Here is an 11,312-nt window from a genome sequence, read left to right on the forward strand (position 1 = left end):
CTTCAACTTGATAACACACGCACTACAAATGCTCACAACAACCAAAGCAACACTCTGCAAATAAAATTGTTTGAGTTGTGAGCATTTGCACCACCTGCTATCAAACTGGCAAAAATGTTTTGTGTTTTCTGAAGTTGCAGTGCGTTGAGCTCTCTCGGCCACCGTAGAAAGGGGAACTGTACCTCAAACTTCCCCATTCTTCTGGTCAAAGACAACAATCACAACCAGCACTAACGCACATCTTGCAAAACACCCATCCTGACGAGCATTGACAATACCACAATGGCCATCAGTACTTGTTTTTGCCATTAAGTACAGCTTTGAATTTAGGTGGATATTGTCACCTTGTCTTGTGAAGTGAAAAGCTGAATTGTCGATCTTGAGTTTTAAATGGAAATCAGTTCTAGACTGTCTTGAAGCATTAAAACAAAAAACACAAGGATCAGAGTCAATGGTCCTAAACGCAAATGATAGTGAAACAAAATGCCTGAGATGTTGCACAAGTGACAAACCAATATACTCCAAAAAGGTCATCCACTGGCATTCCACACATCTTAATTCCAGACAATATTAAGGTTTGAGTGTAGTCAGTGATTTTTGGAATTATAAATCTGCTACTGCACAAAACCAAACATCAGTACATGTTCTGCAAGTTTGGCACACCAAATATTAAACTAGATGCATGCCATTTTCCTGACAAAATACACAAGACCTAGAAAACCCATTTGAGGTGGAAAATTCCAGCATTGATGCAGGTTGAAAACTGGGACTGCGCTTTTATCAGACCTATTGACATAATCACCTGTACCAGCAGGTCCCCACTCTGGTCAAAGCATATTGGGAAATAAATTTAAAACTGATCAAGTCCATTTGGGGATGCAAGGACAAATGAAGCCACTCATTTGAAGTCGCCAACATGTGGGAAGAAAGTTCACTGCATAAGACACATGCAAAATCTGCAGTGCTTCGAGGAAGCGGGTGTTCAAGCAGAACTTTTGGAATATACTCCAATTACTGGAATTCCTTTTATAGCTTCATAGGCAATGTATTCCACTTTTAAACCATTCAAACGGAGTTCATAGTAGGTCTGTCTTCAAAAGGTCAATATTAGTTTCCCTACTGAGAAAAGGGAGCCTTTCCTTCTGGAAAGTGTAGGACGACAATTGGTTAAACTAGACAAGAAAAAGAAAGGAACACAAGAATAGGTTTTTCCATTTATTGAAAACCAGCTAAAGTCTTCTGTCGTTCTAGAACCATTACAGGACTGACTGAGGCCTTGCCTTCCCACTGAATGCCTAGAGGAGAGAGGGGAAAAACAAAACCCATTAAGTACTGCACTTGAAGTGTCAGAAGCAATCTTAAAAGCAGCTACCTACCGCCAAAGGGAGAAGCAGCAATTCCACCTTCAGGAACACATGTGGAGTCACAGCAGCCACAAGCCTGGTGGTTTCCATCAGCAGCAAACCACCTGAAACAAGAAATATTAGAAACAGCACCTTCAACACATTCTTAAGTAGCATGATCATACCCATTGGCAAAGGAACAGGATTTGCGGAGAGCGTCACTGGGTGCAGCAGCAAGAGTGGCCTTCAGAATACACGTTATGTAGATCTGCAAAAGACACCACAGGTAAGAGGTCACAAAAACCAAAGTAAACAGGGAGAGAAATACAAGCAATTTCACTCAGTACATACAGAAGGACTGTCTCCCTCCTGGAACATGAAGGCCTCCAGCTGGAACTGGATCTTGTCTTCCTGGGATTGAGGCATGAAGCGTGAACTGGAAGCTGTAGCCTTGGCATCCACAAGGCACCTGAAAAAGTGGTGACCAAACTCAATGTTGACTCTAGCAGCAAGTCACTAGACATTAGAGACAAGAGATAGTTAAATAGCAGCTCAAGAATGCCAATCTATCAAGTGCCATGACCCAATTATTCTCAGTGACTGCAAAAAGCACTTACGAGGAACTCAAACCTCTAGTCATTGATGACACTTGCCCTAGTTCTCAGTGACAAAGTGGTTACAGGGACCAAACACAAGTCAACTATAGCGTCAACCTTACCCATTATTCTCAATGAAGGAATATCTCGGAAGAGCAGTCACATCAGGTACTTGAGTGGCCACACAGTGGTCCACAAACACACGCAGTGGGACGTGGTTGTACACCTTCACGGATGCCTCAATATTAATAATGTCACCCAGGAAATACAAGTTTGAAGGCCTCTCATAGGACCAGTCATCTGCAAGAGGGAAGAACAGATTAGGCACAGCCTCATTCACAAGGCTTAAGGTCTAAAGAAACTGCACCAACCCATCATGAGCTTCAGGGAGAACAGCAAGACTTCCTCGCCAAACTCAGTTGATGCATAAGGGACCCAAGTTGGCCTCAAGGCATTACTGCTCACATTATGAAACCTGTGGTTCAAGGAGGTACAAAGTAAGTGGTCTTCCAGTTGCATCACAACAAGAAACAATGCTGAACATAAGGTCACTTACCTTTGATAGTGGCATTGAACACCAACAACTGCACCATCTGCACGAGTAATCGGAGTGCCAGCGAGCGCCTCAGGTGTGTAGGTAAGAGCAAAGGTGTAGACAAGCTCATCCTCGGTCATCTGTAAGATTTAAGTGGTCAACTATAAAAAGTTGAACTTAACACAAACTTCAAAAAGAGGTTTCAGCAGCCAGACCATAGAACCACTTTTGGGTCCGAGGAACCTTTCAGTGATCAATTCTTAACGGTTTTCCACTATAAAGAACAGAATTGTCCCATGGATGTTAAACATTCAGGGAACCATTGATACCAATAAAAGAACCTCTACTTTTAGTATACAAAAAAATAAAATCCAGTAATATTTAACTGCTCCTACCATCAACACACTGTTGCAGTCCTGCAGTTCATACTCAAAGAAAAGCACCCTGGAGCCAGGGACCCAACCAACAACAGGACATCCTCCCAAAGACAGACCAGATGGCTGGATCAGCTGACCATTGCTAAACAAGTCCTGCTGTACCTCCACAAGAACCTGGTTCTCACCACATTGAATAGCTACACTACTGGGAGTCAAAGGTTGCCTCAGATGGAAGTCCACCGCCACCTCGCTCTGCAGCTCTGGAACGATGGGAAACCTCCAGACCAAAGGCTTCACTGGACCCTGCAACACCTGCTTCTCCTGAACACCAAGAGGCTCTTGTGCAAATTCTCTGGAGACATGACTCTGAAACGGAGAAACCTTCTGCAAAGGGTTCCTGAACCCTTGAGAAGAAAGAGCAGGACCTCTGGAAGCTGGATCTGATTGCGGCTTCATGCTTCTTGGACTTTGACTGTATCTCAAACTTCCCCATACATACTTCAGGTCAAAGACCACAATCACAACCAGCACTAACAGACCTTGAAAAAAACCCATCCTAACAAGCATTGACACAATACCACAATACCCACCAATACTTGTCTTTGGCATTAAATACAGCTTTGAATTAAGATGGCTCCTCCCCTTTCAGCTTAATTGATTACCTTTGATTCTCCTCTGGACCTGTAGAGTTTATGCATTAGCAAATGAGAACGTTCTAAAGTGTCACTAGCCAATAGAAAGCTTGAGATGGATCCGAGGGTTTTATCTACACTTATTCACAATTTTACTTATTTACAATAACAATTTACAATTTTAATATTTAAGTAAATTTTTGACAGTTTGTCTATGATAGGCAATGTGATTTAAACAGCACCTAAGATCACACAAATAATAGAGATTTTAGTTTATTATTAGAACAGCTCTGGAAAAATTTAACATTACATCACTTGCTCACCAATGGATCATCTGCAGTGAATGGGTGGCATCAGAATGAAAGTCCAAACAGCTGATAAAAACAATCCACAAGTCATTCATACTGTCTTGTGAAGGGAAATGCTGTATTTGTAAAAAAAAACAAAAACAAACAGTTGCTTCTGGACAAAATATCCATAATCACACTGGCTTGTAAACGGTGCTTGATCTGTGCATTTTTCTATCCTGATTCAGATGAGACCACTTTTTCACTGGAGGAAGCAATATTATGGATTCAAAGTTAAAATGCCTTTTATTTATTAATTTTTTTATATGAACACGCAGCCTTTTGCTTCACAATACATTATCTAGTGGACTGGAGTTGCGTGGATTGCTTGTGGATTTGTTAAAAATACCACTCTTGAATTGTTGATCTTGAGTTTTAAATGGAAATCAGTTCTTGACCGTCTTGAAGCATTAAAACGATGATGAAAAACATAAGGATCAGAGTCAATGGTCCTAAACTCAAATGATATTAGTGAAACTGTGCTGTGCAAGAAACAAAATGCCCGAGATGTTGCACAAGTGACAAACCAATATACTTCAAAAGGTCATCCACTGGGATTCCACACATCTTAATTCCAGACAATGTTAAGGTTTGTGTAGTCAATGATTTTTTTTTTGGAATTACAACTGATCTGCTACTGCACAAAACCTAACATCAGTACAGGTTCTGTAAGCTTGGCACACTAAATATTAAACTGAACTTGAGAGATCCATGCTATTTTCCTGATTTAAAATACATAAAGCCGGGCATACACTGTGCGATTTCCGTGCGATTTCAGCAAGATATCAACGAACACTGTGTAGCCTACGAGAAGATCGCATGCGATGGAAAGCCAAAGCTCACGATTTATGTGCTCACATGTGTGAAATAGTCGGGTTGCGCTTGCGCAGACGATGACAATATGGACAATAGCCAGAAATAACTAAAAAAAAAGAAAGAAAAAAGCTATCTGTGATATCGTGAGGATTTGGCATTTCCAATTAATGTATTAAATTATGACTTATTATTATTATTATTATTATTATGGTAGTTTTATTATTAAATTTATAGGTCTACTACAATTAATTTGCCCCAAAATAATTGCGCATTTACCGCACAACTGAGGCGCAGATAATAAAAGATTAATTTAGATTAGGCTACTCCTCACTGAAAATTATTTTAAACATTTAGATATATTCCACAATTAATAGGCCTATAATTAAAATTTTCAACCGTCTAGCAAGCCTATGTCCGGACTCCGAACACTGAATGAACAGCTTAATGAATGTTGCAACCCGGTCTCATCAATCTTCGTATAAATAACACGACTTTACACTTTCCAATTGCGTGTAATGCATACGCCAAAGTCCAATTTTGCGTACATACGACACAATCCTTCCCATTAACTTCGGTGGAGAGATGCCTCCGGATACCATGCAGCATCTTCAGCGGCAGTGACGTCACGGTTCACCTGATGCGCGTACTCCTTCAAACAGGTAAATAAGGGCAACAATTTTTTTATGTAACTGTAACGGGGCTGACGAGACGTGAGACGTGCGGATCCATGTGCAAGCTTTTATTTAAAGGCATGGTCATAAATACAGGCAGGGTCGAAACAATGGCAAACAGGTATGGCAGGGACAAGACAAAGAGTAATCCTAGGGCAAGTGTGGGTCTACGATCGGTGAACAATATCCAGTGGGGCAAGGCAAGGTTAATCCAGGAAACACGGGCTAGAATCAAACACGGGAAAACAGGCAAGGCAAGACTACATAAACTCTGGACTTCCTCTTCCTCCCTGCCGAGTATTGTATGCACTTATCCCTCTCTTACGCCGGTTTCACACTGCATGCGTAAGCAGCACGTATTTTTTTCGGCGCCCATGTTAACAGATTAGAGCATTCACACTGCAGGCAGAGGCGGCGCGGCAGCGCGTAGCAGGAGCAGAGCAGAAGCGCCAGTGCCGCAACAGTTTCAGCGGCGAGTCTATTTTTGCTGCGCCGCTTACGCTGAATTAAAGCCACAGTGCATTTTTGTTGATCAAAATTGACCTGATTAACATGAAAAATTACACATTTCACGTAAAATCACGTGAGGTGTTTCTTGTTTCACAATCACGGGGTAAAAAGCACACTGTATTAATAAATACGTAGCTAAAAAAAAAATAAAATAAAAAAATTGATACTAGTGTTAACACAATCACTTTAGCAAAGTTAGGCTATTTTCTGCTTATTTTGATAAATAATGTTCAATAAATATAATGTCATTAAAATGTTAATATAAAAATATATTTTAAAATACAGAAACAAAATAAAAAGTAAAGATTCTGAAAGCATTGAAGGAAATCCCATAATAAGATATAGATTTACAGTAGTAACAACACATTTTATTTTATTATATATGATTAATATCATATTTTTAAATATGATGGTTTCATTATAAACATGGTGATTATCTCTAAGGTGGACACCCAACATAATAGGCTATATGATACCATATGAACCATGTCATGTCAGCAATTGGAAAAGTCAGCCATCTATTAAATATCATGTTAATTATTGTGCCTTTCGCCCCAACAGCAGGGGCGCTTTTTACACCAAATACCATACATATTCTTCTAGTTATTGAAAAACTGTTGCTTTAATTATCTTAAACCAAACTGGTAATCATTAAGAAGACCTTTGTCTCAAAATATATTCAATAATTTTAGCGATTCTCATTTTCTACTTAAATCTACAACATTAAAAAAAACAAAAAAAACCATCAAATATTAGATTTAGCATAGAATCAACTACACGAAAACACATCACTGCCAGGAGTTATTGCCCACTTCAAAGGCCTGTTTAAATTATTAAAACTAGAGGCATTTATTAACTTTAAGATTACTTTTTATCATGTAAACTATATGTACAACATGTTATACACGTGACAGAGGGGAACACGGCACTGCCCATATCAAAGCACATGACAGACAGCTGTAGGAGAACACCTGAAAAGCGTGACCGAATGAACGATACTCGTCTGTATTTGCAGTAAAGAAAGCCTCCGGTTCAGCTGCTCTGCATACGCTCTGCATACGCGCCGCTTCTGCGCTGCCTCTGCTCTGCTTACGCGTGCGGTGTGAAACCGGCGTATGTAATCAGTGGATCAGGTGTGAGTGTGATTAGTGCAATCAGCTGTGTGTGTTGTCAGTGCAATGGATGATGGGAAATGCAGTCCAGTGTGATGTATGGTGTGAGAGTCAATGTGAACGGAAGTTCGTAGACCGGATTCGTGACAGTAACGATATCACGGGTTTAACAGTATTATTTAAATTATTTCAGTGTTTCTGCATCATGTTAGATGAGGTAATGTGTTAAAATGGCAGCGTATGCGTTCAAATGAGTTGTTAGTAGAACAGTGGGCTGCTTAGTTAGTACAGCTGCCCAGTCAGCAAATTTCCTTTGGTGCGGATCTGGCCCATATCAACAGCTAAAGTGTGGCCCAGATGTGGCTGATACACCAAAAGCCAACGATATTTACACCACACCTATCTTTCTAATTTAAAATACCCATTACACAGTAAATCTTAAACACATCTTAAACACAAAAATGGATTCACACTCATTTTTTAAAAATGTTTATAATGTTTTAATAACAGAATTACAAAACAGAACATAAGTGTGCTATTTTGTAAATGTCAGATGAGTGAATAAATGTGCAAAAATTTATACTTTTAGTAAGTCTCTCCGGTCTTTCTCACTCACAGTCTGTCAGGAAAAAGAAGAGAAAAAAGAACATTAGTATATCATAATATTTTTTTTCAAACAAGAGTGTAATAGTTCCCATTGTATATATTGTTTACATTAATATTAATGTACAGTATTTAAACTCAAAAGTTTGCATATACTGTGTGAAAAATAAATAATAAAAGTCAAAATGTTTAATTTGCTTACAAAAAAAAACACCTCTGATAATTATTCAAGCATGCAGTATTTTTCTACTATTCGATTGTGCTTCTGTAACATTTACAGTGTATTTATAGTGTACTAAAAGAAAACAATCAATCACTTCTGTGTTTCCTGGAAATGGACCCTACAAACTTGCCATTCTTAGATCTGCCAGTTGAACTATAGGAATATTAAAAAAAAAAAAAAAAAAAAATCATGAATCTCACAATTTATAGTAATTTTCCAATGTTTATTGATATCTCAAACTTTTCCCATATAAACAGTGCCCAGAACAGCATTCTCTCTCCGGTTTGTGCCACTATGAAAAAAAAAAAAAAAAAAAATGAAAACAAAAAAAGCTGTTGGTTATAAAAATGTATTTGCATAGAGGTAACTAAGAAATATGCAATAGAAAACCCCTTTAAAAAACATTGTCTATATTCAATTTTGTGTCATTTGTTTACAGAAAATGTTATAAGATACCAAATGATATTCAAGGCTCCATTTGAAATGTGTATATTTTTTTCTCTTTAACAAACAAATAGGCAAAAATGATTAAGAACAATAAATAACAAAATATATCTCCTATTGTTTGCTACTCTTTTAATGCAAGACACATTAGTGGTTAATAATTATAAAATGATAAAAGTCAACCATTTTGAGCAAGTATATATATATATATATAAATAACACACATACAGCGGGTAAAATAAGTATTGAACACGTCACCATTTTTCTCAGTAAATATATTTCTAAAGGTGCTGTTGACATGAAATGAAAGTAATCCATACATACAAAGAAAGCAAAACAAATAAGTTCAGAAATTAAGTTCTGTGTAATAAAGTGGAATGACACAGGGAAAAAGTATTGAACACGAAGTAAGGGAGGTGCAAAAAGGCATGGAAAGCCAAGACACCAGCTGAAATCTATCAGTATTTAGAAAGCAATCCTGCCTCTTGTCAGTGGAAATGAATATTAGCTGCTTCAGTCTCAACTGATGGCCTGTACAAAGGTGTCTCATGACCAACGTGTCACAAGAAACATTTCATGATGGGTAAAAGCAAAGAGCTTTCTCAAGACCTTCGCAATTTTATTGTTGCAAAACATACTGATGGCATTTGTTACAGAAGCATTTCCATACTTCTGAATGTTCCAGTGAGCACTGCTGGGGCCATAATCCGGAAGTAGAAAGAATATCAGTTCACCATAAACCAGCCATGACCAGGTGCTCCTCGCAAGATTTCTGACAAAGGAGTAAAAATAATTATCAGAAGAGTTGTCCAAGAGCCAAGGATCACTTGTGGAGAGCTTCAGAAAGACCTGGAATTAGCATGTATAATTGTTTCAAAGAAAACAATAAGTAATGCACTCAACCGCCGTGGCCTGTATGCACGCTCACCACGCAAGGCTCTATAGCTGCAGAAAAAAGCATGTTGAAGCTCATTTAAAGTTTGCTGCACAACATTTAGACAAGCCTATGAAATACTGGCAGAATATAATCTGGTCAAATGAGACAAAAAAAAAAAAAAAAAAGAATTGTACTCTTTGGATGCCATAATACACACCATGGTTGGATGTCAAATGGCACTGCACATCACCCCAAAACATCATGGTGTAGCACTGGCAAAATTCATATAGTTGAAGGAAGGATGAATGGAAAAAATTTACCAAGACATTCTTGATAAAAGCAAGACAATCATCCCAAACACACAGCCAAGGAAACTCTCAATTGGTTTCAGAGAATGAAAGTAAAGCTGCTAGAATGGCCAGCCAATCACCTGACTTCAATCCAATAGAAAATTTATGGAAAGAACTAAAGATCAGAGTTCATTGAAGAGATCCACAGATCCTTCAAGATTTGAAGACTGTTTGTGTGGAAGAATGGGCCAAAATCACACCCGAGCAATGCATGCGACTAGTTTCTCCTGCAGGAGCGTCTTGAAGCTGTCATTACCAACAAAGGCTTTTGTACAAAGTATTAAATCAATTTCAGTAAGCGTGTTCAATACTTTTTCCCTGGGTCATTCCATTTTATACACAGAACTTAATTTCCGAACTTATTTGTATTGTTTTCTTTGTATGTATGGATTACTTGGGTTGTTACCAACATCTGGTGAAGATTTCATGTCAACAGCACCTTTAGAAATATATTTAATGAGAAAAATGGTGACGTGTTCAATACTTATTTTACCTGCTGTATGCATGTACTGTATATAGTGATAGTGACAGGAGTGCAGTGCTCACAGTAGAGATGGGAGTGTTGACTGTAGAGGAGAAATTAATACAAGTAGACATGCTAATACTGGAAGTTGGCAGTAAAGGACTGAGAGCAGATCTGCCACACAAGAGAGAGAGAGAGATGTAGAAGCTTTTGGAAGGGCTAATATTGTGGAAAGCTGATGGAGTAATCTGTGAGAAATCCTGCAAGACAGGAAGAAACAGAACTTAACACATGATGAACAATGAAAACATTGACAACAACAAATGGTAGACAACAACATAACTGCAGCGTGTATAACAATAATTCTCTGTTGGTGTGGTTGCTAAAATAGTTATCATTACAGTTCTTGTTCTTGCTGTGAACAGCTTTAAGTGGTCTGATTTGGTCAAATTAACTGAAGATCTGATTTGTCACGTGACAAGTTAAACTAGCATTTCCAGACTCTTGCTTCTTAGACAGATGTGTTCAATAAAAATCAGCATGGAAAGAAAGGCAGACTGTGAGGTGTGGACAGATATCATGTACTGTTAGAACGGGAAGAGACCACGCCAATTTGTAAAGATTAATAAAGATTCCAGTAGACTTAAAATAAACTTTATGATGCAAACACTCTGACTACTTACTATGAGCACAGCAATGGCCAATGACAGCAGCAGGAGTAAAAGTGGTAGAATTTTGTAGGTGTACGCTTGTACAATATCATACGAATTTGCTGACTTGGTAAATTGTATGAATTATTATTACTTCTTCATGACACTTTGTTGAGGGTTCTTCCTGATGGGCTACGTAAACCAAAGTTAAAGAAACGTCAAATGCTGTGCAAATGTAACTGCAGTACAGTTTAGTCAAGGTTCTCAGACCAACACAGACGTACCATTGGAAGTGTTTGCAGCTTTTGGTCCTATCCATCAACGCACAAGACGACCAAATTCAAATCCCATGATAGGCCTTCCTTTGGTCTTCCCTTTCAGCTGAAACGAAGAGAAATATATACATGTTGAGAGAGTGTGTTAAAAATTATTTGTGACCAAAATATTTGAGAGGAAGGACTGTAAGGAAAGTTATTATTAACACATAAAATAATTACGTGGATTACAGTTCGGAAAAATAGGAACGGACCAGCAGAATACCTGAGCTGTATAAAAGATCACAAATTAAGAAAGACACTAACGAAGTACAGACTGAGTGATCACTGTCTGGCTATAGAGAGAGGATGACACAGAGAAAGATGGCAGCCACGAGAACAGAGACTGTGTTCACTGTGCTCGCAGAAAGAAGTGGAAACAGAGGAACATTTCTTGCTGCACTGTGATTACCATCACAACATTAGAGCTGCATATTTCCTCAAATTCC

General features: G+C 38.4%; 1 protein-coding gene across 1 annotated transcript; it reads right to left on the reverse strand.

The window, feature by feature from the left end:
- Positions 1 to 1,202: 1,202 nt before the first annotated feature.
- Positions 1,203 to 3,439, reverse strand: LOC131522898 (zona pellucida sperm-binding protein 3-like). The gene is made up of 8 exons (XM_058748761.1): positions 2,870 to 3,439; positions 2,496 to 2,614; positions 2,311 to 2,414; positions 2,062 to 2,239; positions 1,695 to 1,812; positions 1,529 to 1,611; positions 1,377 to 1,468; positions 1,203 to 1,295 (listed from the first exon to the last, which is right to left on the reverse strand). Exons 1-8 carry the CDS (start codon positions 3,416 to 3,418, stop codon positions 1,216 to 1,218), a joined length of 1,323 nt encoding a protein of 440 aa, XP_058604744.1. The 5' UTR covers positions 3,419 to 3,439; the 3' UTR covers positions 1,203 to 1,215.
- Positions 3,440 to 11,312: the final 7,873 nt, after the last annotated feature.

This window comes from Onychostoma macrolepis, chromosome 17 (assembly GCF_012432095.1).
Source record: "Onychostoma macrolepis isolate SWU-2019 chromosome 17, ASM1243209v1, whole genome shotgun sequence".
Taxonomy (NCBI): domain Eukaryota; kingdom Metazoa; phylum Chordata; class Actinopteri; order Cypriniformes; family Cyprinidae; genus Onychostoma; species Onychostoma macrolepis.

Excerpts from the sequence above, each read along its gene's own strand:
- LOC131522898 (XM_058748761.1), bottom strand. The coding sequence starts at position 3,418 with ATGCTTGTTAGGATGGGTTTTTTTCAAGGTCTGTTAGTGCTGGTTGTG. Across the intron at positions 1,813-2,061 it reads TCCTTCATTGAGAATAATGG|GTGCCTTGTGGATGCCAAGG; the intron begins GTAAGGTTGACG and ends CCACTTTTTCAG. Across the intron at positions 1,469-1,528 it reads TCCTGTTCCTTTGCCAATGG|GTGGTTTGCTGCTGATGGAA; the intron begins GTATGATCATGC and ends TTCTTGTTTCAG.